At 24.3% G+C, this 27,967-nt stretch overlaps 4 protein-coding genes across 12 annotated transcripts in view; 1 reads left to right on the forward strand and 3 right to left on the reverse strand.

Moving 5' to 3' along the window:
• Positions 1-15,200, reverse strand: part of LOC122511650 (zwei Ig domain protein zig-8-like) — a 198,661-nt gene extending 183,461 nt beyond the window's left edge. For 3 of the 4 annotated variants that reach the window (XM_043627036.1, XM_043627035.1, XM_043627031.1), the window contains exons 1-3: positions 15,086-15,200; positions 14,660-14,733; positions 5,943-6,178 (exon numbers count right to left, since the gene is read on the reverse strand). The gene's annotated coding sequence lies outside the window, so the exon portion shown is untranslated. Of the gene's footprint in view, positions 1-5,942; positions 6,527-14,659; positions 14,734-15,085 lie in introns of those variants that run through there. The other variant, XM_043627033.1, reaches the window with a different exon arrangement.
• On the reverse strand, positions 11,826-13,523 carry LOC122511651 (partner of Y14 and mago). The gene is made up of 3 exons (XM_043627037.1): positions 13,356-13,523; positions 12,746-12,842; positions 11,826-12,576 (listed from the first exon to the last, which is right to left on the reverse strand). The coding sequence occupies exons 1-3, from the start codon at positions 13,384-13,386 to the stop codon at positions 12,075-12,077; spliced, it is 630 nt and encodes a 209-aa protein (XP_043482972.1). The 5' UTR covers positions 13,387-13,523; the 3' UTR covers positions 11,826-12,074.
• A 343-nt stretch (positions 15,201-15,543) lies between the features above and the next one.
• LOC122511652 (WW domain-binding protein 2) lies at positions 15,544-20,866 on the forward strand. Its single transcript, XM_043627038.1, has 6 exons — positions 15,544-15,899; positions 16,784-17,118; positions 17,576-17,728; positions 18,073-18,267; positions 19,951-20,036; positions 20,372-20,866. Exons 1-6 carry the CDS (start codon positions 15,844-15,846, stop codon positions 20,417-20,419), a joined length of 873 nt encoding a protein of 290 aa, XP_043482973.1. The 5' UTR covers positions 15,544-15,843; the 3' UTR covers positions 20,420-20,866.
• Positions 20,867-21,054: 188 nt separating this feature from the next.
• LOC122511653 (GATA zinc finger domain-containing protein 15-like) lies at positions 21,055-27,695 on the reverse strand. 6 transcript variants are annotated; one of them, XM_043627041.1, is made up of 4 exons: positions 25,573-26,345; positions 24,689-24,942; positions 24,336-24,472; positions 21,058-23,395 (listed from the first exon to the last, which is right to left on the reverse strand). In XM_043627041.1, exons 2-4 carry the CDS (start codon positions 24,861-24,863, stop codon positions 21,341-21,343), a joined length of 2,367 nt encoding a protein of 788 aa, XP_043482976.1. In that variant the 5' UTR covers positions 24,864-24,942; positions 25,573-26,345; the 3' UTR covers positions 21,058-21,340. The 6 variants fall into 6 exon arrangements, with proteins under 6 accessions (XP_043482980.1, XP_043482976.1, XP_043482975.1 ...); XM_043627040.1 differs by having other exon boundaries at positions 24,689-24,945; XM_043627039.1 differs by having other exon boundaries at positions 21,059-23,395; positions 24,689-24,863; positions 25,573-26,344.
• Between the last annotated feature and the right edge of the window lie 272 nt (positions 27,696-27,967).

Raw genomic sequence — 27,967 nt, forward strand, 5'->3', positions numbered from 1 at the left:
TTCTGATAAAATTCTTTACAAAATTCAATTATTTTCAAAAATTTCTTTTAAATTCTCGTCAAAATTTCAATTATCTTTGTAAATATCAAAATTCTTCTGCAAAATTCAATTACTTACTAACGTTTTATAAATTTTTTCCCAATAATTCAATTATTTTCGTAAAAAATAATTAAAAATTTTTTTTTTCTTATGAAGTCTTATAATATAGAATAATGATTTTATCACTCAATTGCTCCGAGTCGAAGACTCGGAGTAATCGATTTCTTCATGTTTTATAACAATTTTTTATAAGTTGTTTAATTTCAAAAAGGTGTGAATTTGAATCTTTTGAAGAATTTTAATTCTTTTGGAAAAATAATAATTAAATATTTATTTAAAAAAGAAGTTATTGATGTTTTCGAAAAATTTGAAAGAAATTTGTAAATAAATGTAACAGAACATTTTTTTGACTAAAACTTTTTCCTTTAATTTTCTAAAAATTTTAATAGTTTAAATTTCTAATTGACAAATAGAATTTACTAATAAATAGTAATTTCCACTAATTTATTAGTAGAATTTACTATTTCGAAAGCAAATTGTTTTTTGCTTTTTTCAAAAGCAAAAAGTCAGTCACTAATTCAAATTAGTAAATATTTTTAGTTTTTACTAATGAAATAAGACCGATTCGTTCATTAAATGAATTAATATAAGAATTTTGTCTAATTTTTAGTTAAAATCTTCTAATTGTTAGTAGAAATAAATTAATAAATAAATATTCTAATTGTTTGTTTATTTGTTAAAGCTACTAAATCATTTAGTAAACGGTACAAATTAAAATTGTGCCTTAACAAACGTATTTAGTACTTTTTTACTGACAATTAGAGTTTTTTTGACTAAAAATTATCCTTAAAAAATATTTTTTTCATTAAAATAAAAATGTTTGACTAATATAGCTTTAAAAAATATTTTTTCAATTATTAAAATAAAAATTTTCTTATTGAATGAATTTAGTGAATCAACCAGAACCATTTCATCAGTCAAAAGTGACTATAATTCAACTTTAAAGAGAAGAATAAACCCTCAAATTCAGAATATTTTTCCATAGCCCTTTTTTTGCGCATCTCATTTTAGGTCCAAAACACTATATCACGTAGTCACTATATAAATCTCCTGTCAAATCACTGTATAGTTATATAACCCTATATACTCATCACTTATTATGTTCACTTTATTTAACCCACATATATATAAGCATAAACTGTAAGTAAAATTTTCTTACAATTTTCTCGTTCTTTATTATTATGAAACATAAAAAAAAACCTACTCGCATGAAAAAATATAGTTTTACCCAAAAAAAGAAATTCTACTCAAAGTAGAAAATAAATAAAACCTTTAAACTATTTTTTCAAGGTATATAATTTAAAAAATTTTACAATTCCTTTCTTCCATTTGACATAATAAATGAAAGTTGGACTTTATAGTTGAAAGGCTTAAAGCTATTCAAACAAAATTTACCTTCGAAATTCCAAAAGTTTGTTCGTCTTGTCACGGTTGCCGAACATTTTGCGGTTCATCAGTTTCAACCCAAGAACATTCAAACATTCTTTTTCCAAATGTTCTTTTACTTAAACTTTTTTGTTTTATCTTCGCAAAAAGTATACGCGCAAAGGGAACAAGATTTATTGAATCCAAACCACCTGGCAACTGGTTTTAAATTCTCCCGATCTTGCATAGCCTCAATATATGACTCGCGGGACCTTTTTTTAGTATACATATAAAAATATATATATATATGCTTCTATCAAAATACGGAATGTATCATATTTCCCGAACGCGCGTATAATACGCGACACATTTTCTTATGCAGTAGTTTTATTTTATTATTATTTTCCTTTTATCGGCGGAAATTCAACGACTCGGAATACTCGTGATACAAGGCCTCATACTTTTTTCCACGCCATTTCTTTCTGTCATCATTTTCTAAGATTTTAATTCCACGAGCCAGATTCAAAACATACTTTTTCATTTGTACAATATTGAAAAATTTATATCCGCAACGTCTAACGAGTTTTTATTTCTTTTTAACTACCTACCATTATATATCCAGTCAATATAAAAATAAACTATAACTGCCTGACAGTAAAATAATAATGACTGCCACGAAAACTTATCTTTTTAAGTTAATTTTTAATCATTATTTTAATCATTATTTTAATAATTATCATTGTTATTTTTCCATAGGAATTAAAATTTTCAAAACATTTAAATTCAAACCTTTTTGAAATTAAACAATTTATACGAATATTATATTATAAAACATGAAGATATCGATAACTCAGAGTCTTTGACTCGGAGTGATCGATTTCTTCATGTTTCTATAACAATTAAAGATTACCCAATTCTAATTCTAAAATAAGGTATTATTTTATATAAGAATATTGTTACTCTAACTTCTTCGAAATTATTTACATCATTTAAAATCAATTAATATCAGGGTGGCCACAAGTTTCAGTTTATCAATTTCCCTGACATTTCCCTGACAATTTACTGACATTAAAATTACTTTCCCTGACAAAATTCTTTTTACAGGAAAATATGAATGTTTACGGAAAATGGGTAAAATTTATTAATTTGAATAATTTCTAAAAATTAAAATTATAACCCTTCCTGAATTCAATTATTTTTTACAATTTTCAACTAAAGTTCATCTCTGAATCAATTAATTTAAATAATTTCCCAAAAGTTCTTCTAGAATTCAATTATTTAAATACAAAAATTTAATTTTTTATAATAATTGTAATTATATAAATATAATAGTTTTTCAATTTTTAATAATTTACAAACAATTAAAATTTGGTAAAATCTTTTAAAAATAATTGAATTTTTGAAAAATGTAAATAAAAATGATCAAATTTTTGAAGAATTTTAATTTTAAACAGGACCATGATGTCTCAAAAATTTTAATAACTCCAAAAAGTAAATTTTCATAAACTTTTGTTCACATTGTTCGAAGATAATTAAATCTTAAAAAAATTATTTTAAAACAATTCTAATAATTAGTTTTTAAAAATATTTTAATGTAATTTTTCCAAAATAATTGAGTTTCTTAAAAAAATTTGGTATAATTTAAAAAACGAATTAATTTTTCTTTAAATTTTAATTAAAAATTTTGAGCTTAATTGTATTCCCCAAAATATTAAAAATAATTCTAAAATGTTATTATTTTTATGTGTATTTGAATTTTTTTGAAATATGTAATTGAAAATACTGAAAACATTGAATTTTTAACAATTAGAAGCTAATATTTCAATTAAAAGTCGAAAAAATTCTCAATTTTCTTAATTTTCCTGACAAAAATTTTTTTCCTGACATTTCCCTGACTTTACTGACAAAAATTTTGTTTCACTGACATTTCCCTGACTTTACTGACTTTACTGACATGTGGCCACCCTGAATATTTTCTAGAATTTTAAACTAAAATTTTTAATAATTTATTTTGAAAAAGTTCTTTGGGAATTCTCAAATCCATTTGTTTACAATTCAATTTTACGAAATTTCGATTAATCGGAAATTCTCTATTTAAAATTTAAATAGTTATTAGAAAATAAAAACTTCTAATAAATTTAAAAAAAAAATGCAAATAAAACTTTTAGAAAAAATTAGTTTCACATAAATTTTAATTTAAAAGTATGAAAATTTCAGATTTTCAAACATTTTAATTTGAAACATTTTCAAAATCCAATTGTTTCTAAAAATTCACGCTATAATGCTATAATAATATAATAAATAATATAAAATAATATTCAATTATTATTTAAAATTTTAACCGAAATTCATTTTGAAATAAATTTTTAAATTACAAAATTCTACGTCAATTCAATTATTTAAATACCAAAATAAATAATTAATTCAACAATTGGATGTTTCTAAAAAATTTAATTTTTACGAAGAATTTTATTAACAACTTTTGAAATAATAATTAATTTCTTTTAAGGAATTTAGTTCAAATTTTACAGAAATTTATCGAATTAAAGAATTTTATCAGAAATTTTGAAAATAATTGAAAACTTTTAAAAAGTTTTATTAAATTTTTTAAAAATAATTGAATTCATGAAAAGAATTGAAATAATAATTTATGAAAATAATTGCATTCATGCGAAGAATTTTATGAAATTTTGTTTAAATAATGGAAATTTTGACAGGAATTTTATTGAAATTTGTGAAAATAATTGACTTTTTGAGAAGAATTTCGCTACCTATTTATAAAAATAACTTAATTCTTGACGAAAATTTTTCAAAAATTTTGAAAATAATTTAATTTCTGCAAAGTGTTTTATTATTACTTTTGAAAAAAATTGAATTCTTGTGATAATTTTTGATATTTATCAAAATAATTGAATTATTAAAAAGGATTTTATTAAAATTCCTTAAAATAATTGAATTTTCGGGAAGAATTTTGTTGTTTATCAAGATAATTGAATTCTTTTGCAGAATTACTTAAAAATTATTGAAAATAATTGAAGTATTGCAACGAATTTTATTACTTTAATGAAAAATTGAATGTTTCTTAAAATTGAATTCTTTTGTCGAATTTAATAGAATTTTTAAGAATAATTGCATTTTTCGAGGAATTTATTTAAAATTGTATTAAAAATATTCGAAATTCAGCGATGAAAATAATTGAATTTCTAAAAAAAATTTTATTATTTATGAAAATAATTCAATGTTTTCAGAGAAATGCATCAAAAAATTTTTGTTCAATAATTAAATTTTGTGATAAATTTTATGAAAATAGTTAATATTGAAAATCATTGAAATGCGAAAAACTTTTGAAAATAATTAAAATTTTGCAAAGAATTTTATTTAAATTTTTTAAAGTAATTGAATTTTTGGTGAAAAATTTTGCTACTTACAAAGAAAATTCAATTTTTGACGAGATATTCGTTAAAAATTTTGAAAATAATTGAATTCTTGTGATAAATATTGTTATTTACGAAAATAATTGAATTTTGCAAAGAAGTTTATTAAAATTCCTAAAAATAATTGAATTTCAGTGAAGAATTTTGTTATTTATGAAGAAAATTGCGGTAAAACTTTTGAAATAATTAAATAATATTAAAAAACTCATTCTTGTCAGAAATAATAAAAAATGAAGGTTTGGTATTAGAATTCGTGGTTATTTCATAATTTATGAGGCAAACAAAAAAAAACACAAAAATTCAGAATTTTCTTATGAATTCTAGAAATTTAATTTTTTTCAGTACTTTTAATAAAAATCCCTGACTTTTCCCTGATTTTCCTGACCAATTTTACTTTCCCTGATATTTCCCTGATTTTCCTGACTGTAGAAACCCTGATAATGAATAAAATTATAATTCTATCAAGAGTCAGTCGCAAATTACAGTAAAAAAAAATTATTCGATTCAAATAACCGATTACTTGTGTATTATCAAATAAATATTTACTTCAATTAAGTATAATTTTTAGCTAAATGAAATAAATTGTATATATAATATAATTGAACCAACAATTTCAGTATTTGTTGCAAAAGCTATTTAATTATTTATAGGAAATTTGAATAAAATTTGTTGTATGAATTTTACAAGAATAATTCTATAGAATCATTCTACGAAAATTTTAGTAAACATTCTATAGAAGTTTAATTATTAGTTATTTAATTAATTATTGTGAATTAGAATCACTAATTATTTTTACCCAGTATTAGCACTAACGCACTAACTTTTTGCAAATATAATCTAATAAATATTCCACACAGCAATAAATAAATTTTCCAATTTGGAAAATTTCTATTGTTATATAAATTGTCGCAAATTGATAAATAAATTTCCATCATAAATTTAATTTAGTCAACATATTAATTCAATGAGATGTCACTATAGGAAATTTTCGCAAATATATTACAACTTGACTCGGCCACAATGCTGGAGTCAAGAGGGACTTACCAATCGCTGATTATCTGCGTTGACGCAATAATGCATTGCTCCTCATCCTCACATCATCCATCTGGACCAGTCTGCGCAGAAGAATAGTAATTGCACTCGCAGTTGAAAATTAAAGATGCCTGATAAAAAATTCCACCTCTCGCCAGTAATCCAAATAGGTGTTTGAAACTATATATATCACCAATACGTGAACAGGAAATCCACTTGATCCACGGAAATGAATTCATCTTATTTCCCTGCGAACAAAAATGCGAAAGAAAATCATTATTTTCTCTCATCGAATAGAAATAATACAAGTCTTGTTTACATGTCTCCAATCGTTTACATTTCCACCAATAAATGTTAATTTAATTCATTTCACACAAAATTTAAATAATAATTATTAATTGTTTACTATTATGGTGGGAGAAATAAATTTTTGTCTTCATTTAACCAAACTGTTTTTTATACAATTTTCCAATTAAGCGAGTAGGACAAGCGCAACTAATTAGATGCCTCCTCACTATTGGTTGACATATAATTAATTGAACAGTATATAAATTTATTCAACTGTTATGTCGTCAATGAAAAATATTTTTTGACGATTACAAGTCCGAGACAAAAAATTTGACTTCATTCTATTTGATCTCTGACTATAAATATTCTTATCATACTATAGCAAAAATATTGTCATTTTATTATTTCTTTTGTTTTACTTTCTTCCTTTTTTTAATATTTATTTGTATTAATTTCATTTTTCTATTATAATTTTATAATAATTTAAAAAACAATTTTCAAAAACAATTAATCAATTAACAATTATCGATCGAGTGAACTAAACCAAAAAGAGAGACTATTCTACTTCTAGTATTATGCTAGTATAGCATAATACTCCCGAGTCTCCAAAGATCTCTATATATTATTGGTAAATAATACAAATCGTTTTATTTATGCTATATAAAAGAAAGATTTTTCTCTCCGTGTACTTAATTTTTTAAAGTTTAAATATTTGAAATAGAATGCGATACCGTATTGGTGAAAATCTACTGCAAGTTTTCCAATTTTCGTTCGAGCATGAATTTTTAAAAATAGGTCAAGAAGAATCTTTGATAAATATTCCAAAACTTCTTTAAATATGTTTGGGTCTATATACGAATTGTAGTGTGTATAAAAAAACATATTTAAATCAAGCTATTTAGACCACTCTCTGAATGACTATGTCTTATAATAAATTCCATACATCAATAGAATCTATTGAAAAAAAAATGTTTATAAATAAATATAATTACGCAAACGTACAATTTTTTTTTACAAAAAACTGTAACAAAAAAAAAATATATAAAACCCTTTAAAAAGGTTGAACAAGAATTAAATTGTACCTATATATAAGTATATTTATAAACATACAACATGTATATATGCATCATGTGCCATACATCCTTTCCACTTATCACTGAAGCATGAATTTTTTTAAAAATCTAGGTCAAAACAGATTTTCCAAAAAAAAATTCAAAAATACGAGTCTGGGAGTTAATATTATTATTATTATTATTGTAAACTATAATAAATATTATAATATCTATAATAATAATAAAAACACAACATAGTTGAATTTAAACAAGAATTTTTTTACTTATATAATGTTTATTCTTGATTTTTTTTTATAACATAGATGAATAAGTAGAACTGCTTTAAGTTTTGTCAGACGTCTGCCTCTTTTTTTCTAGTTGACTTATTTTACAAGCCTTAGGGGAATTATATTTGTCGACACTTCTCTCTAACATATCACATTGTATGTATAGAAATAAAAATTACAGATTGTAATTCTTCGAAAAATATTAGAATAATAATAATATTAATTCTATTAAAAATTAATAAGTTAAAAGTAATATTGTAATATTTAGCGCTAAGAAAATAAATATATTAATGATTACGATTTTAAGAATATTTTTCTTTATGGAGGAGAAAAAAATTACAATGAAAATCTGTTAAACAGGATACTCTATAATGAATATAAAAGGGTATAAAATAATTCAACCCAGTTTTGCATTTTAATCAATATTTTCTTAATAAGATTAACAATTACCATCAAAAATTAAATTACAATTTAAAGCAATCATTTTCCTCAAATAATGGCATTGTATGTTGACAAAATAATACAAATCAAATTAAATATTTATATTATACATTAATTAAATAATATTGAATATAATAGAAATTAAAATAAACATAAAATTTTGAAAAAAGAAACTGAGTGCCAGTATTGCTGTTTCATTGAATAAATATAAATATTCATATTATAATCAACTAAAAACATTTTGACCCTTTTAATATTTTTAAACCTTTTTTAATACGAAAAGATAACTTTTCGTATTCAATTTTTATTAACACAATTTTTTTTTACTTAAAAAAGTATTTTATGTACAAAAAAAAAAATTTGTATACTAACATGATTTTTAATAAATTAATAATAATACCTATAATACTTCATAAAAAAATAATAAATTAATAATAAACATAATTTATTTTATCTGAATACTTTAATGAAGACATTTAAAAATTAAATAAATAATTATATAATTAATCGAAATAAAAAAAATAATTCACAAATTTAAAAAAAAAAAATGAAAAAAAAAGATAAAAAAAAAAAAAAAAAATATGAAAATGAAATATTTTTGATTAAAAATTTTATCATAAATTATTAATTGAAATAAAAATTAAAAACTTGGTCTTAATATTTCAAAACTATATAATTAACTGCATTTTTTGTTGGACGTGAAAATTATTATCTAATAAATTAAAAATTAGAAAAAGAAATTTAAAAAGCTTCGTTCAAAAATGAATCATTTTCACGTTCGTAATTTTAGAGACAATAAAAAATTACTAATTTATAGAAAAAATATTTGTAATGAAACAAAATTTTTAATTTTATCTGCAATATATTTTAATTAGTTCACATTTAAAAATTAACATCTTGATTCATTTTCTATTGGATATCTACACACATAGTAGTAAGTTATAAAGACAATTAAAGCTATCATCGTCAACACAAATTTACAACATAAATGAACATTTTCACGATTGTTATTTTTGCACTGACACAACATTATTTTTTTCAAATTATTATACTATATGTAATTCTTTAATTAATAACAAAGAAATATTTCCTCTATGAAGAAACAATAATGATTGTCAAACTGAAATTTTTTTTCCACGTTAATTTGAATTCGTTAACGGTTTGCTAATTATTTAATAATTATAATATAATTATAATATAATATATAATTAAAATTATTAATTAATTTTATTTTAATTAATTATGGTATTATCAGTAAAAATCACGAAGTGTAAAATCAGTCACGGGTATATCTAATGGACCTTCAGTACGTTCTGGTTGTGTAGGAAATTTGTAAAAACAGAAATAATATATAAGCGATGGTATCACACAAATTAGTAAAAAAAGTAAAATCAATATATGAAAATAATAACAGATAACTCCCCAAATGACAAGATAAACTCGAATCAAAAGACCACAAAGCCAAGTCATGTGACAAATATTCTTTTCAATTCTCTTCAACACTGATCATTATATTGGTAATCTAAAAATAATATTTTGCATCAAAATCAAATATACAAATTAAAAAAAACTAATAACAGTGTTATTTAATCAAATTAATTGTATACAATAGTATTTTTTAGTAATAATAAAATTTCATTTTATAAGCAAAAAGATTTTTGCATTAAAAAAATATTCGACAAAAACAATAACAAAACGATTAATAATCGTGCAATAAAATTTTGTTGTATTTTTTATCTAAAATAAATTTTCAATTGGCCAAGAAAAATTGAGTTAATATCCGAATTTATTGTTCTTTTATTTCAATGAAACAAATCAATTTTTCTTTTATTTCACATTTTATAGTAAACAAATATTGAATAGATCAGGGAGAATTAATTAATTAATTAATTGAAATAAAAATAATTATTCTAAAAGCTTTATTCCTTTATTAAAAAAAAAACCATTTTGTATAAATTTGGTTATAAATTTTTCTTGATCTAATTATATTATTGATCTTTTTAAATATGTAATGGAGTGAACCGGAAAGTCGTTCAAAGCCGAAAGGCATGAACTATGTTAAATAAATAATAAAATAAATATTATTGATCTTTTTTAGGAATTTTGATTGTATTTTTTATTTTACTAATTATTTTATTAATTTATTTTTTTAATTTATTATATTATTAATTTTATTTATTTATTAAAAATTGTATTAAAAATTTATTAAAAATTCAATTATATAAATATTATTAAATAAATAAAAATAATAATAAATATTAACACAAAAGATTGATAAAATCTTGATCTAATTCAATATTTATATTTATTAGCAAAAATAAAATCAGATTGAAAAAAATAAAAAATTTTCGTTGCTTCATGAAATGAAAAAAAATTTTTCATTTAAAAAATATTTGACAATAACAAAAATAACGATTAACATTCGTATAGTAACATTTTTTTGTATTTTATTTATTTTTTATTCTAAACAAATTTTCAATTGTTCAAGAAAAATTGAGTTTATATCAAAATTTAAATAAAATTCGACAGAATTGTTATTTAATTTCAATGAAGCAAATAAAATTTATTTTTATTAATTTTATGTTTGATAGTAGACATAAATATTGATTATATGAGGAAGAATTAATTAATTGAATATAGAAAATTATTAATTGATTATTAGAGTAATTATTTTAAATAAAAATAATTATTACAAACGTTTTATTCTTTCATTGAAATTAAATTAGTTTTGTTTAAATTTGGATATAAAATAAATTTTTCTTGTTCTATTCAATATTTGTTTACTAAAAAAATTAAATTAAATTGTAAAAAAGAAAAAAATTCTCGTTGCTTCATTGAAATAAAAAAACAATTGTAGAACTAATTATTATAAAAGTTCTATTACTACAGTGAAAATAAAAAAATTATTTTATTCAAATTTGAATACAAAATAAATTTTTCTTAATTTCCATAATATTTATTAACTAAAAAAACAAAAAAATAATGTAATAGATAAAAATAAATTTTTGTTTCTTTGTTGAAATAATGAAAACAATTACTTCAATGAATTAGCTTAATTTATTCTATTTATTTCAACTAAAATTTGTACGAATTTATAAATTGCATTCTTTTTATTTTATTTGTTATATTTTATTTTAAAAATTTTATTTAAACTTAAAAACTTTACTAATTACATCAATGAATTAACTCAATTTATTCTTCTATTTATTTAAACTAAAATTTGTACTAATTTATAAATTTAATTCTTTTTGTTTAATTATTCAAGAGGCCTTTAATTCTTTTTATTTATTCTATTTATTATATTTTATTTTTTTTTTTAATTTTATTTAAATCCAAAAAGTTTACTATTTAACAATTTTTTTGCACAAAAATTAACTAAACGTTTTATTGAAACAAAATATTTTTCCAAAAATTTATTTACTTTTAAAAATTTATTATTCATTTTATAAAAACTTTATTATTTATTTCGGAAAAATTCAATTACTCTTTTAATAAAAATTTGATTATTTATTTTATAAAAAACACTATTGAAAATTTACTAAATAATTTTCTTTCCGATTACCTTCTTCATTCATTTAGAGATTATCATAATCAATGTCCTTTAATTTAGAAAAAGTCTGAATGACACTTGACTTGATTGAAAAGACAATAGCCAATGGTACAATTATTATGACACAAAATAATATACCAATTAATAATATCGCGCAACAAGTCCACATTGCTTTGCCTTTTTTAAATTTTCATTACAAGATTTACAATCATTTACAATATAAAATGACATTTATAACCTCGAGTTAGTATTCCATTTGTGAAAAAACAAAAGGGAGTTGTTTGAATGCTGCTGACAAACTAGATATTTTATATATATAGTTTATAATACACATTAATAATCATAAATATATAAAGTTACAATTCAATAAATCAATTAAGTAAAAGCTACAACATTTAGTTGAAATCAATCGTGTATAAAGTATTATGTATAAACAATTTGTATGAATAAATTTCCGAAAAAAATGTCATTAAAAATTATTCTAAGTTATCTTTTTCCGAATAACAATTAAATTTTGTTTATTCTTCTATTGACTTTTTTCGATTTGCTTAATTTCTTTTAAAATAGACGATTTCTTTAAAACTTTATCTTTCATTTCTTTATCGGGATTTTTAATTTCGCCACTTTTTATTTTCAGTTCTAATGTTTCGATTTCACGAATTTTTTTCTTTAAAGTTTTCAACCTTTTTATCGGATCTACAATTTGTTCATCTTTCTCCGTATTTTCAGACTTATTAATTTTTCCTGATTGCACTGTATTATTGGTCAATGGTTTACAAACAATTGGCTCAATTATTGTTGCTTTCTCTAAATCTTCCGTTAATTTCTCAACATTTGCGGATTTATTTTTATTTTTCTTCTTCTTCTTTTTCTTTGCAGCATCATTTTGAACGATTGCTGATGTTGCGCCAGCTGCTTTAGCTGCTTGGGCTTCTACTTTTGCTTTGTGAGCCGCTATAAATTCAGGCGAGAAACCCACTGGATAGGCGGGTTTATTTTTTACAAATTCTTTACCTTTACTTTCGTATCTGTAAAGAAAAAGAATAAAAAAATATTAATAATTAAATTAAAAATGCAGAAATAAAAATAAATATGTAATAATAAAGAAGCAAAATGCAGAAAATTAAAGCTTCGAAAAATTCTCGCCGGATTTCCAAATTGATAATTTTTTTCCCTTAGAATAAATTCATTACGTACAAAGGGACTTCCTCCTGGGGAATATAACCATCTTTGACTCTACGTGGTTTTCTCCACGTACCATCAGGACGTTGACTAGCAGGAATAAATGTTCCGCCTGTAAAAAAAAACTAATATTATCTCCCGTACTATTAAAAACCCAATTGACATGAATTCCACAATTATACCTTTAAAAACTAATTTTTTAAAAATTTTTTGCAAATAAAAAAAATTATTTACTAAATATAAATTTCTCCTCCAATACTATTTTATAAATAATAAAATAAACAAAAATCTGCAATTCAAGAACATTTACAAATTCCAATTTTTTTTTATGGAAAAGAAGTAGAAATCTATTCGAGGTGATAAAAATAGAATAAATGTATGGAGAGGATATAAACAGAATATTTTGAATAAAAATTTATTACAAACGAGTATTAAGCAGAATAGAAAAATGCAATAACATAGAAAGAATCTAAAACGAGGTTAATCAAATTATTTCAATTAGATTATTGTGGAAGACATGCATTTATCTAAGGCATGCGATAAGTTGTTTACCTTTTTAAGGTTATAAATAGCAAACAGGGTAGCTTGCTTATTTTGACAAAAAAAATAAAACAATTCAACATACCTTGATCGTCCTTTATGTAACCTGAAGCCATTATAATACACTGACACTAAATGCAAGTATTATTTAACAGATATTTTCATAAATATTGTATATTATCGGTTTGTCATTATTTTAATTGTTACTCGAATTAAAGACAACTCTTGTCTCTTTAATATGGAAAAGTCGATAAGTTAGAGGCTGAAGAGGAAACTGGCTATTGCGAAAATTACCGCAAGATGTCTCTTGACCCCCATGGTAAATTACCGACTGCTTAACGTAACGTTACGTTTTTACGTTCGAAAATTCTATCTTTTTCTTTCACACACTGAGAGAAGTCCGGGAACTAATACGTCCCGTGCGAGCCTTGAGTTGTACTTTTGAATGTTTTTATGTGAACCCTCGAATCGGGATGTCTCAAGCCCCGATGCGAAACGTGGAACGTCCTGAAGCGAGATTACACAGAACTTTCAGTGTTTGCCACCAGTTGTTTTCTCACATGCGAGAACAATATTTGACTGGATCGGGGAGTCTCAGCACCCGATTCGGAACAACTCAAACACGACAAGCAGAGTAGCTCATAGCGACGTCTAGCGGGAACTATTACGTCTCGGTCTTCTCTCAGTGCACGAATGACATGAATCTATCTCTTATTTTACAAGATTTTCTTTTATTTAAAGAAAAACAAATGCAAAAGAATTTATTTTTATTTTGTTTATATTTTAATTATCTCCGTATTTTGTAAACAAAAATATTCCCAAAGAAATATAGGGAGCAAACATTTTAGGTTATGTTTATAGTTTTTGGAGTAAAAATAAAGAAAAAATATCAATTACTATTACAAATTATCGTTGTTCAATTCTTCGTTACATCTAAAATATTCAATAAAAACTATTTTTAAATTTACATAATCAAGAGGAAATTTTTAATTTAGATAAATCTGACACAAACATAACCTAAAATTTGTTTGCTTCTTATTACGTCCATTTCTTGGAAGCGCGTCACATAATAAAAATACTTTCCCACTTTTTTGATAGAATATAAAAATTTATAGAAAGAAAATTATCTTTAATGTGAATTTAAAATAATAAATCTGAATAAAAAAAATAATACAGTAAAAACGACGTGAAAATATTTTCTTACCACCAATCCGTTATTCGTCATCACATACACATTTTGTTGCAATAAATCACACTATATGTCGAAATTATTTTGTTAAATTAAACCGCGTCGGCACAATAAAACATTCCATCGAAAATGGAAAATGTGTCAAAATATTTAATATTGACAGAAATAATCATTTTACTACATAAAATATGTTCACTTACAATGATCTGCATTCAACTACTGCACAAAATATCCCCTCCTTCTCGAAGAAACTCTGGTATATTTAATTTCGTCCCTGCAAAAAAAGAAAATATTTTTCCATTAAAAACCGAGTTGTCTTAACGAAATTATTCGTTCGACAATAGAAAATGTTAGACAAAACCACTCTATACTAGAAATCAACAAATAAAAATATTGACACGAAATTATACCCAAAACGCAATTCCGTTTTTGATTGTTGGGAATGAAATTGATACAAAATTCACACGATTAATCAGAATAATAATAATAATGCGAAATTTAGATCACATTGAGAGAATTATGGAAAGAAAATAACACGAAAGAAAATTATCAAACGGCAATAGTAATGAATATCCTACGAGACATTTTATTACACAAATTTAATTGTAATTAATGAATATACTTACGATTTAGTAGGAACGATCGATTTTTGCAAAAAAATCCACACGAATTTGTATTTTGACGATGTAAATAAGCGAAAATGTTGTCACACAAACTCTTCTGACAATGAAGACAAAATGGCGACTGCACTGCGTCGTCTTGTTAAGTGACGAACCCTATTGGCTAAGCGCAAGGACCAATGGGAGAGCGGGAAAAAGGCGCGCTAAATCAAACAATCTCGAAGTACGTTATCGATGTATCGAAGTAAACTAATCGATCTTTAATTTATTTAAAAAATTTTTAAAAGTAATAAATAAGTAATTAAGTTAATAAAGAAATGTAAATACTAGAATTGAAAGAATTGTTGTTTCAAAAGAAGTGAACTCCAATAACAATCCTTTTTTTTACTAAAAATAATAAAAAGAGAAAAATCAATTCTTCCCAAGTTCTGCAACCCAGCCCTGCTTGTCATATAAATTCAGTCGTCTGCTATTTTCCAACGAAAATTCTCAAATTTCTTTTATTCCTCTCGTCTTTTTGAATGAAAAACAACTATTTAAAGTCTACTATTTAAAAAGACGCAATTAAAAATAGATTTTATCAATACAGATAAGTGTTGGTAATCGTAATTTTAAAATCACGTATAGAGTAATCCCACCCTCTCTTCAACTTTGATGACGTTTTATGAAGTATGAATCAGCTGACAAAAACTGCGGATTAAAAGTTAAACTGAACGACGTTTTAAAGAATTTCTTAATTCTTATAAATATTCAAGACATTCAAGATGTCTTTAAATACTGCACATGCTAATGGGGGAGTGCTTATCCATTCAGGAGAGTGGTATGTATCAAATTTTTCCTAAATCTTCGACTTTTCGTTTGTTATTGTGAAATCTATAGTGCCGAATACTTGTGACGTTTCTATTTTACACATACATGCACTATTTTATCAGCTTAATAAAATATGTCTTGTAAAATTTTACAGGAAAATTAGAAATTGTTAAATTGTTATTGTTGTTTCTTTCTCGAATCTCGAAATTGTGGATAAGAATTTTGCCGGTTTGGTCAAAATAATATATATTTAATTTTGGTTATGGATTTAAGTGTTGGTAATTGACTTATTGTATATATATATATATATATATATATATATATATATATATATATATATATATATATATATATATATATATATATATATATATATATATAAAGTGTAATTAATTAATTTTTAGTTTGTTTTCAGTTCGTTTAAGCAAATTTTATAATAATCAAAGTACTTAGCAAGTATATCGAATATCAATTTTACAAAGTACTATTATTTGGCAATATTTACGTTTATTGCGTCATAATTTGCAAGACTAATTAAGAGAAAGTAAAAATTACCATATAATAAAGTATTAGAATTTGTTTATTTAAAAAAATAGAAAAACAAGAATTTTTATCACACTTGTCATCGAAATATGACAATGATAATTTAGCTATTAATGAAAATGACAAACGAAATTGACATATTAAATTGTTAAAGAACGATAAACGTCTAGTTTCGTCAGACGTTGATAATGTCATCACTAATTACACATTAAACTTCAGAAAATTGTGGTTTTCATTGCGCACAGTTGAATTTTATTTTTACACTGATTTGCTTATTAATTATACTTTCTTAAACAATTTAATAAAAATCTGTAATTTTTTTTTTAATTAATTAATTTTTGTATTTTTCAGCATTTTACTCTTTTGCGATAATGTTTCAATGGAATTTCATGGACAGGAACAACCGGAATTTCTTGGACGAAAACATGGACGACTTTACTTGACAACACATCGAATGATTTTTAATGCCAAAGATCAGAAGGAAAAAATGCAATCGTTCAGTTTTCCATTTATCACATTATCTGAAGTTGAACTTGAGCAGCCAGTTTTTGGATCAAATTACATTAAAGGAAAATGCCGATCACAAGCCAATGGAAATTGGATTGGCGAATGCAAATTTAAACTTTATTTCAAAAGTGGCGGAGCAATTGAATTCGGACAAGCTATGCTGAGAGCTGCTTCAATAGGTTTTTATTTTCTAATTATTATCAATGATAATTATCAATGAATGTCGATAATTATTGATAAATATTAATTTCATTCTTGACACCATTTTATAATTTTTGTCTCAATTTTTATGTTTTCAATTTTTTACTTTTTTGATGTTTTTATTTTTGATTTTTATATTTTATATTTTTGATTTATCAGGTTGAAGTCCACAACGTTTATTAACGAAAAAAATTGTTCACTTAGTAAATTATTAAAAGATAACAGAGCAATATTGTCAAAAAAATATTTAGAAAAAATAAACTAATGTTTATAATCTGATAATAATTGTTATACAATTAAATATTAAATTAAAAATAATATTGGAATAGATTAAACAAATTTTTTTTGTTGATCAACGTTGTGGACTTCAACATCGTTTTGATTTTTATATTTTAAATTTGTTATTTTTCTATTTAATATCTTATATTTTTTTAGCTCAACGTAATGGACCTCAATCTGATGCTCCACCTCCATATGAGGCACCAACTTCAAATTGGTACGCTGCTCCTCCACCAGCTTATCAAGCTGCGCCAACTGGATATTATGGTTGGTCACCACCAACCAACGTTTTTCCAGATGCTCCGCCAGGTAAATTTAGGCAGTAAAAAAAATCTCCAATTTTCGATAATTAATACGGAGCTGTTCTATTACAAATTTTCACAAAATTAATTTTCCTTGTGTACATTTACTACAAATAGATTTTTTTTTGTGTGAATTAAATCTGTCTTTTATACTTTAGAAGCAACGAATGAAATAGATTTTAAATAAACAGTTTGAAAACAAATTTAACAAATAAAAACAATTTTAACAAAAAAATTTAAAAAAAAAAAAAGAAACAAAATGAAATTTAAAAGTATTTCAGATAAGTAAAAGTATAAAGGATTAAATGCATTTTTAACAAAAATATTAATTTATATTTATGTTTCTCACAGCAAACAGCGTTTATATGACAGACATGCCACCACCGTATCCAGGAATAAATGCCCAATATCAAGGCTACGCGAGCGGAGGAAATCCCCAGCAACATGGAGCTTGGGGACAACAACCAGGTTGGACACCGCAACATCAAAATGGACAACCTGCTTGGTCTAATCCAAATTACAATAATCAACAGCCTCCTCAAGCAGGTGTGTACCCAAATAATGGACAAACCAATAATTATCCACAATATCCACCACCGTACACCTCATATCCACAAAATAATCCATATGGACAGCAACCTAATCCGCAATATGGACAATACCACTAAAAAAGAATAATCGAAAAAGTACTATACAAAAATTTACTATTTTCCAAAAAATAGTAAAGCAATTACACAAAGAAACAAAAACAAAACAAAACTTATATACAAAAGTTAAAATTTTTACTATAATCGATATAAATATAAATTTACTATTTTAATTATAATAAATAGTAATAAAATTCTAAACAATCCACTTAAAAATTGTGATTATAAGCTTTAATTGATAAATTATTGAAATTTGTTGCAAAATTGTTCAAAAAATAAACACAAAAATGATTGAATGAACAACGAATTAAGTACATAAAATGAATCGAATATTATTACTTAAGCGCAGTATTTTCTCAGCTTTTCGAGTATTTTATTATTAATCCAATTTTGCTTGACGATATTCTATATACAAGAATTATTGACTCTTCCGCCAATTCTTATTCTTTAATCTGTTATAAGACATAAAATTACTTGATCAATAAAGTATATTCATTTGAAAGCTAGTTTATCGTTATTATCTGCACTTTATATTTATTAAATAAAGAAAATGAGACAATGTACCAAATACATTCGCAAATAGAGAATACTAAATATTTAAATACTGATTTCCCAAGAATAAAATTAATTTTACCTTAATTCAAATAGTAATTAAATTTCGTTTTGAATAAATTATTTAAAATTATTTAAATTAAATTAATAAATATTTTTAATATATTTAAAGTCGGAAAAAATTGTTAATGTGAAAATAGTACATTTTATTCTGGACCAGTTCACCTGGTGAAAATTGTAGAATCTATTTTGAAAATAACTTGCTTTTTATTTGATCAATACTTTGATTAGTTTAATTCTAAATAGTCAATAGAAAAACGGTAGTAATTTTATTTATTTAGAAAATTTGTCTATAATTGTGGCACTGCAAATGAGTACAAAAAAAATAGTATTTTTATTTCATTTTTTTTTTAATTTGATATAAAAATAATGTGCAGACGATCAGCATCACCTGGAAATAGTGCGCAGGTACGTGGCGTATAAAAATAATTTCTTCAGTTAGGAATTCAGACACAATTAAATCCATATCGAATTTATCGATTCGTAAGAAATTTTATAGTCATTTTCCTATTATTTCTATTTTCCTTAATTTTTTCTATTTTCTTTTTTTTTATTTTTCTCTATTTTTCTGTACTTTTTTCTATTTTCCTTCGTTTTTTTCTATTATTTGTTTTCTTCTTCTATTATTTTCTATTTTTATTAATTTATTTCCAAAGCAAAAAAAAAGTATTTAATAATATCACCGTTCTAATATCGATTTAATTATTATCATATTCATTGAATAAAAAAGGCTTACAAGAGAAAAATTGTAAATATTAAAATTCAAAAGCAATAGAAGTTGTGTAGTTGAAAAAAAATCATATTAATGCACAGTTAGGTATTAAATTGCAATTTTTCTGGCATGAATCATTTTCCCACTGTAAACATAATTTTAAAAAAATTTACAAATTAAGAAGTTGTAATGAACATAGAATTATTAAAATTTCGTTTTTCTTTAATCGTATTTTTTGTAATTTTTTCTTTTTAACAGATGCAAAGGCTGCTGAAGCTGCGCAAAGTGCCTATTACGATCCTAATAAACCTCAATGCGCTTATGTACCGCCTCCAGCATATTATGTAAGTAATTATTCAAATAATAATTTATATCGCAATAGTTCATCGTCAGCAATAAGTGACAAAATTTTAATTTTAATTAAAAAATAGTTATTTATAAATTAGATAAAAAATTGCCGAATGTTTAATTTTTTATAAAATTTATTAATTTTTATACAAAAATATATTATAGGCAACAGCGGCAAGAGAATAAAAAAAAAGTCTACAAAAATAATATTTCAAAATAGAAAAATTGAAAAAAATAATAAATGGAATTAAAATGTTTAAAAATGTACAACTAATTGAAAAATTATTAAAAAAATTAAATTTCGTTAAATAAAAATAAATTTCTTTTTTAGGAAAGTCCTCCCAGTTTTCAGCAAGCGTCAGCAAAGAAAGACCAATGAATTTGTAAGCGTTTCGAAAAAAATGGAGAAGAATTACTAAAAAGAAATAAAAAAGAAGAAAGTCGATTTAACTATTTGTTTAAATTCTCGTATTAGATTTTCAAATGGGCTAGATAATAACTTGTTTATTTATTTTTTACGACCACTTCACTTTTTACTAAACATTCCACGATAGTTTTAAAAAAAAAAGATATTTCTCTTTTATTGCAAATTTCGCAACAATTAAATATTAGTTCACAATTTATATTTTACCATTCAAGTTTAAAAACTAAAAAAATGTTTGTGCATTAAAGAATTAAGTTGAAATTACGAATATAAATTTGTTTTAAGTAATTTAGTTCTTGCTCATTTTATACAATTCTACAATTCTAAGTGTTTTAGAGTTAAGTATGTATGTGATATGTTAGCGCATTTCGTTTGGTACTAAATATATGTATAACAATATAATAATTTGTTATTTGCAATTTTTTTCTCCTTTATTCTTTCTTTAATTTCAACACAAGTTTTTCGCGTATAATTTTTACAGTAATTAATAATAATTAATATAGTTAATTATTATTAATTATTATTGCCTATAATAATAATTATATTATAATAATTATAAATTATAATTTTTTACAAATAATATTTCAGTAATAAATATTTTATAATTATAAAAAAAAGTTTTTACTTACTAGAGTTTATTTATTTATTTTTTTTTTTGTATTTTGATATTAGTCGCATAATAACCTTTGATCCTTAAAAATGGAATGACTCATTTCTTTTTTCTTAATCAAAGACGAAAATTGAAATTTCACTCAATAGGAAAGAGTACAAAAAAATAGATAAAAGATTAAATAAATATTTCCATTTTGTTAATTTCAATTAAAGAAAATTGTTCCGATTGGAAAGTGAATTAAAAAAACAATTTTTGTCTTTGATTTAAATACAACCGTTACCCCAACACGCGCACCATGGAACATTTTCACTACTTGTACTTGTTTTTCGTCTTTTATTATTACCAATTTCTTTACTATTCACAGAGTTTGTTGTTTCACCTAAATTTGTCGCATTTCCATCCGAATGATCCTTTTGGGGAATGATTTTACTTCTGGAATTCTCCATATTTCGAGTACTTTTCATAGAAGTTAGTGATGGTCTTTTTTTCGAGTTAAAATAAATTGAAACACGATGAGTTTGTTCCTTTCGTTGTGAATCAATATCCGAAGATGATGATCGACTCTCCTGCTTATTGTCACGATTATTATCAAAATTTGTACCCGAAATTATTGCATTCTGTGATTCGGTTTCCTCGCACGACGATATTGACACTTGATTTTTTAAAGTATCACGTTTTCTTCGATCGACGATGGTTTTTTTCTCCTTTTTTGTACTCTTTTTCCGACTGCGATTTGAATCCTTACCCAGTGATTCGCTTTTTGTTCTTGAATCCTTTTTAATACGAACGTAATCATCGGCAATGTCTTCGTCGAGCGTTTGTGTTTGAGCCGAAACTTTTTGTGGTTGTGAATCGTAGAAAAATTTCATTTCCTCACTGGGATAGTAGAAATTTCTCGGGAGAAATGGAATATTTTTATAGTCCACATCAAGTGGGAGCATTGATGGTATTTGTAGTGTTATTGGAAAGGGACCTTCGAAAGAAGTTGCTTGATAGCCATGATATTCTTTGTCATTCACTAGTTGATGATTTTGATTAAATGCAGTGATTTCTTCATTTTGGAAAAATAGATTATTCAGTGAAGAACTGTTTTTTGATGATACTTTTTGAACGTGATTTGGACTTTTTAGAATTACGTCCAATTGAGATTTGAATGATTTTGAATGATTATTATTACCTTCTGATTTTTTTATTACTCCATTTGGAAAATTCGTATCGTTTCTCAAATTTTCCGAATATTCACTTTTCAAATTTTGACACGATGAGAATTTCGAATTATTCACAGTAAAATTCTGTAGTTTATCCAAAAGTAGTGTGTCTAGACTGATCGATTTACGTTTCTCAGTTCTGAAAATGTTACCATTTGTTTTATTTATCAAATTATTAGAAATAATCTCATTGCCTCCGTTTTCCAACGATTGTTGTGTGAATATTTCATTTCTCGACGAATTTATTCTTGATGATTCGTTTGAAAAGCCAATTCTTCGCGAATCAATTTTTAAGGGTGCAAAAATTTGTTTAGGTCTACTATTAGATCCTCTTTCAATCGGATTAATTTCCATTGTTTTTCCTCGATTTTCAGAGTTTGTGAGTGTTGAAATTTTTTTCGCGAAAAATCGAGGACTTAATTTATCTGGTGAATTTATTTGATGATTTTCAAAGGTGACGGTGAGTTTGGGTGATTTTGAAAGTCTAGAATTATTTGCTTCCGGAAATGGAGAATCCAATTTTACATGAGTCGGGGAAGAATCAAAAACACTGGGGAAAATAAATGGATTGAAAATTGGATTTGAAAAATGATTTTGTTTAGTATTTGGCGAATCTCTATAGTCAGAATTATTTTCATATTTTTGTATCTTTTTTTGTTCTTCTTCTTCGTCGACGATTGATAATCCGTCAAAATCGACAAGAAGATGATCGAGATTGTTATTAATTTTTTCCGAGTCTTTAGATTTCTCGGTCCACCGTTGATCTGAATTTTCTAATTGAACATTTTCGATTCTTCTAGTTTCTCTTTTGTTCTCTTTGAGATCTTGATTTTCAGCATTGACAAAATCTTCATTATTTTCATTATCATTTTCTTCGTTATCGTCGTTTCTGTTATCTTCATCATCATAATTATCATTGTCTTCGTCTTCTTCTTCTTCTTCTTCGTCGCTCTTCTCTTCGGTGCAAATATCCTTATCGTCAATATTATTACAGAGATTTTCGTTGTCATCATTGTCAGCGTCGACGTCGTCAAAAAAATCATCATTAATATCTTCTTCACCTTGTTCCGAGTTACTTAATTGTGAAGCTTCATTACTTTCCGAGCGACTCTGAAAAAATTTCCTCGATAAGTCAATTTTTTTTAAAAATTCAATTTCGAAAATACGAAAAAGTTATTTTTTATTCAGCTTACCTGGGACAATTTTTGATAATTAAAATTGAACAAATATAAATAATTTAATCTGAGATTTAAGAATTCAAAAATTAAGATTTATTTATTTATTTTATTTAACATTAAGATTTTAATTTTTCTTTAATCTTTTAGTGATTGTCTTAGATGAATTGAAATTTTTGTTCCGGTAAGAGAATTTTAGTTTTTCGTGCGATTGATTCTTTTTTAACTTGGAAGTGCAATTAGTAAAAAAATACTTTTAACTAGTAAAGAAAGCAATGCAAGTCTATTTGCATATTGCAAGCTGTTGTAAGTACCTTGGGAGTTTGGGTCCCAGAAATTTAGTTGTTTTCGCAGTTTCCAATCTCTCGCTGGACCAGCGTGACTACCTCTTGGATAGCAATTAATTCGCTGAAAAACATGAAGCTAAGCAATCACAACGACAGGAAAATTATTATAACATCCACATTGACGACGAACGAAACGATTCTTATCGATTCTTATTTTATAATTTCTTTTTTCATCTCTAAAGACAAATAATGAAAAAAAATTTATTAAAAATATTGAAAAGATTCCAGATTTCAAATTATTATACGAATCTTTATCGATAAAATTAATATTAATTAATTGATTAATTAATTTCTTAATTAATTATTTAATTAAAATGAATATTATATAAATTTCAACAAATAAGAATATTTAATTTATTTTCATTTTACAAAAAAAATTTAATTTAAATATATGTTGTGATAATTAAGTATATATATTTAAATTAAATTAGTATTGTTACAAAGGGACATGTTAATGCTAATCGTATTAGTTGTTGCACATATAAAGCTTGTCATTCAATTAAATTAAGATTAATTATTTCCATTTACCTCACATTCATCGCTTCCGTCATGACTCTTTTGCTTCCTTAAGATTTCCTCCAGTTTATCGTATTCATCTCTCAGGCACCATATTTCCCTCCGAAGCTGCTCGTTCTCTTTGCGCAATTTTTTTATATCGTTTTGTCCTGAAAAACAAAAAAAACTTCATTTTTGTTTTTAAAGAACAATTATTTACACATGTGTAAATTATTTTACAATTATTTTCAGATTTCCACTAAGTAATATAAAGTATTTTTACTTATTGTAATAATTTGTAATAAAAACTATATTTTCAAATAAATTTTTTGAAATCGTTTAATTAATTAATTTGGCATTTTTTTTAACTCCTTCATCACTTTTACCTTGCTCGATTGCCGCATTGATATGAATAGTTCGCAGTCTGAGTTCCTCATTTTCGTAAATCATTCCACGTGAAGATTTTCTGTCTAATCTTCTATTTGGTTTGATGCTGATATCTTTTCTCCTTGCCCTCAGCATCCCAGCTCCTGATATATTTACTCCTGTTCCTGCCATCATCTTAATGAAGTACGAGAATCACATTCATGGCGACATTAACAATTTTCCAATTTTTTTCCTCTTCGAATCAATTTTACTTCTTCTTCAATCATTTTACATTTCATAAAATTCTAATGTCTTAATTTTAGTTCGAAAATTAAAAAATTTAGAATATTGTTTCATATTCAATGTAATTTTATTTTAGATTTAGATTTTAAAAAAATAGTTAATTATACCATTTAATAGCTTATAAATTAATTTGATTTGATTTTTCGTTTTGAAAAAATATTTCTTGAGACAATTTTTAATAAATAAATAGAAGCGAATTGAGAATTTAAAACAAAATTTTTAATTACAAACGTTACTTTTCTCGATTTTAGCAAAAATGAAATTAATATCATGAAATAAATTATAAATCGATACTGCAATTAATTAAAATTCGATCAAAGTAATAAAATTAGGTTAAAATTTAAAATTATTTTCAAATCGATATGAGTAATAAGTATTTGCTCATTTTTAGTCTATTAAATTATGAATTATTAATTTATTATTATACTGATAATAAAATAGTATAAAAAATTAATAAATTTGTAAAATTCGTTAATTACTATTCGACTGATAATAAAATAAATTAATAAAACTAAATTACATTGAATTTATATTTTTCAAAGGCAAAATTTCTGAAAATACATTATATTTTTTTTTCGTTTTTTGTATGCATAACACCTACCCTGATTTTTTCTAGCCGTGGACGAAAACTCTTCAACTGATCATAATTGTTTTAAAAAGGATTATCAACATTGCAATCACATTTTTTTTATCGATTTTTTTTCACACTACTGTCACAGTGATTTAATAAATTTGAAATGTAATTTAATTGGCGACAGACAGTCGAAGCTGATCGGCATAACTGCGCGAACGAGAAGACTATAGTCTCACAGCCCGAAACTTGATCATTCCATCTCGCTTTTTACCTCTTCCACTCTTTTTCTTTCAACGTCCCACTTGCTGGTGGTTTCCATACCATCTTATTTCCTCTCCTGAATTTTCTTTCTCTCTCTCATGTGGCAAAGTCGCTATCTTCTCAATCTAAAATTATCCAAGAAACACTCAACGTCGTATGTGAAATACATTTCTTGGCCCTACTATATCTTCGGGTGGTCAATTTTTCATTTTCTTTTTTGTTTTTGTTTTTTTTATTCTTTATATACAATGGGGAGCTCCCTCTTGTCTTTTGAAGCTTTTCACGTATATATTTCAAAGAAGAATATGTATACACATTTATAGAAATGTAATCTTTTTTGTGAAGAGAAAAAAAAAGAAAAAAGATTCTTTGTTCAAACAAGAATCGTAAATTCGTATGAAAATTTTGTTTTCAATCAAACCATAAAATTCGTTCTTGGAACGTTGAAACTGCAAATATGTGGGTTCACTGTTTATTAATGACTCATGACTATTTTCGATACTTCCGATATTCGATTTCTTACCCTATCAATATAGTTTCGATATTCTCCATGTATGACCCAATTAAATGTTTTTTTCCTTTGTGTTAATTTTGCAAATATATATTTACATTTTTTGGAAAATTTATTTTTTTGAAAAAAGGTGTTAAATTTCCATATTTCCTTTTTTGCACAAAGTTGCATTTTTTTTATTTTAATTTGCTTCAATTTGCAAATTTTGAAATACGCAAAAAATCAAGTAAGGATAAATTTTCTAAGTCGTCATAAAGAATTTTTGCGTGTTTATATAGACCATATAGATTTTGCTCCGTTAAATTAAATCTAGGTGCCGTCGAAAAGTGATTCTATTCCCAGGCGTCCGTGGCCGTTTTTTAAATATCTGCACTATAGCATTCACCTAGTTTTCCATGGTAAGCGAACAAAAAAAAGAAATGATTATCGAAAAAAATTTATACCACATTACGTAATCAGCAATCTTCGATGATTTCATTATTTTCTATTTATTTACTTTTTCCACACATTTTCCTTATTTATATTTCTTTTTTGGTTCTATTTATTTTCTATTCGATTTATTTTCCTTGAATTTTTCCATTCCACTAAATTTTATTTTTAACTATTCTTGTCTTTATTTACTTTTTAAATTCTGTTTTCCCTTCTATTTATTTTTCTTTTCTGATGATTTATTTTTCTCAAACTCATTCATCTCGCGAATTTTCTTCTTTTGTCAAACTTTTAATTCGACGATTCAAAATAAATTTCTTTGTGACTAAATTTAAATTACTTAATCACGTCATTTAATATTTCCTCTGATTTGTTTTGACGGTGAGTGATTTTATTTATTGCAAATAACATTTCCATTGTTTCAATCTCTTTGATCACTTTTATTATTGAGATCAATATTGATATTTTAGTTATCATCAGGAGTATCATTATTGCTCTTGCTGTACTAATTAAACGAATTCAAAGAATCTTCCGAAAATATAATATCTATAAAGCAGCGAAATTTTTGCATTAATTACAATATATTTTTTACACTAGAAAAAATGTTTAAACGTATTGAATTTACATGACAATAAAAATGTTAATTTATATGAATTATATGAATTCATCTATTATTAAAGTTTTATTTTAATCTATTATTGCAATTTTCGTTATAAAAAATCGAGATAAATATTAAACTTTAATAAAGATTTATTTTTAGATTAAACAATGGTGGATGAGATTATAAAATGTAAAATTATAAAAATACACAAACCTGCCTTTACATCTTCATAAAGCCAAGACATTTGTTTTAGACCCAATTCCATTCAAGACGTTTGTCATCATGTGTGACGCGAAATAAACTAAATGCAAAGTTGTCGAGAACTTTGGAGAAACTATTGTCACACACTGAAAAAGAGAACTGTAATGACGAGGACAACTTGGATTGTTCAATTTCATGAAACTCTGGCCAAAAATGAAACGTCTCCAAGTTTCCCGGACTTTAAATAGCGGCGGGAAAGTTATTTCTATATGTTTACAATTTTTCTTTGAAAATTCCATTCTTGTTCAGCTCCAGTTGAGAAGCACTTCTCAGGTATATATCTGCAAATTGAAATTATTTCAAGTTGTAATACTTTGGAAATTTAAATTTTCTTTGAAAGATTTATTTTCAAGTTATTT

Source organism: Leptopilina heterotoma, unplaced genomic scaffold (genome assembly GCF_015476425.1).
Source record: "Leptopilina heterotoma isolate Lh14 unplaced genomic scaffold, ASM1547642v1 Lhet_89, whole genome shotgun sequence".
Taxonomy (NCBI): Eukaryota; Metazoa; Arthropoda; class Insecta; order Hymenoptera; family Figitidae; genus Leptopilina; species Leptopilina heterotoma.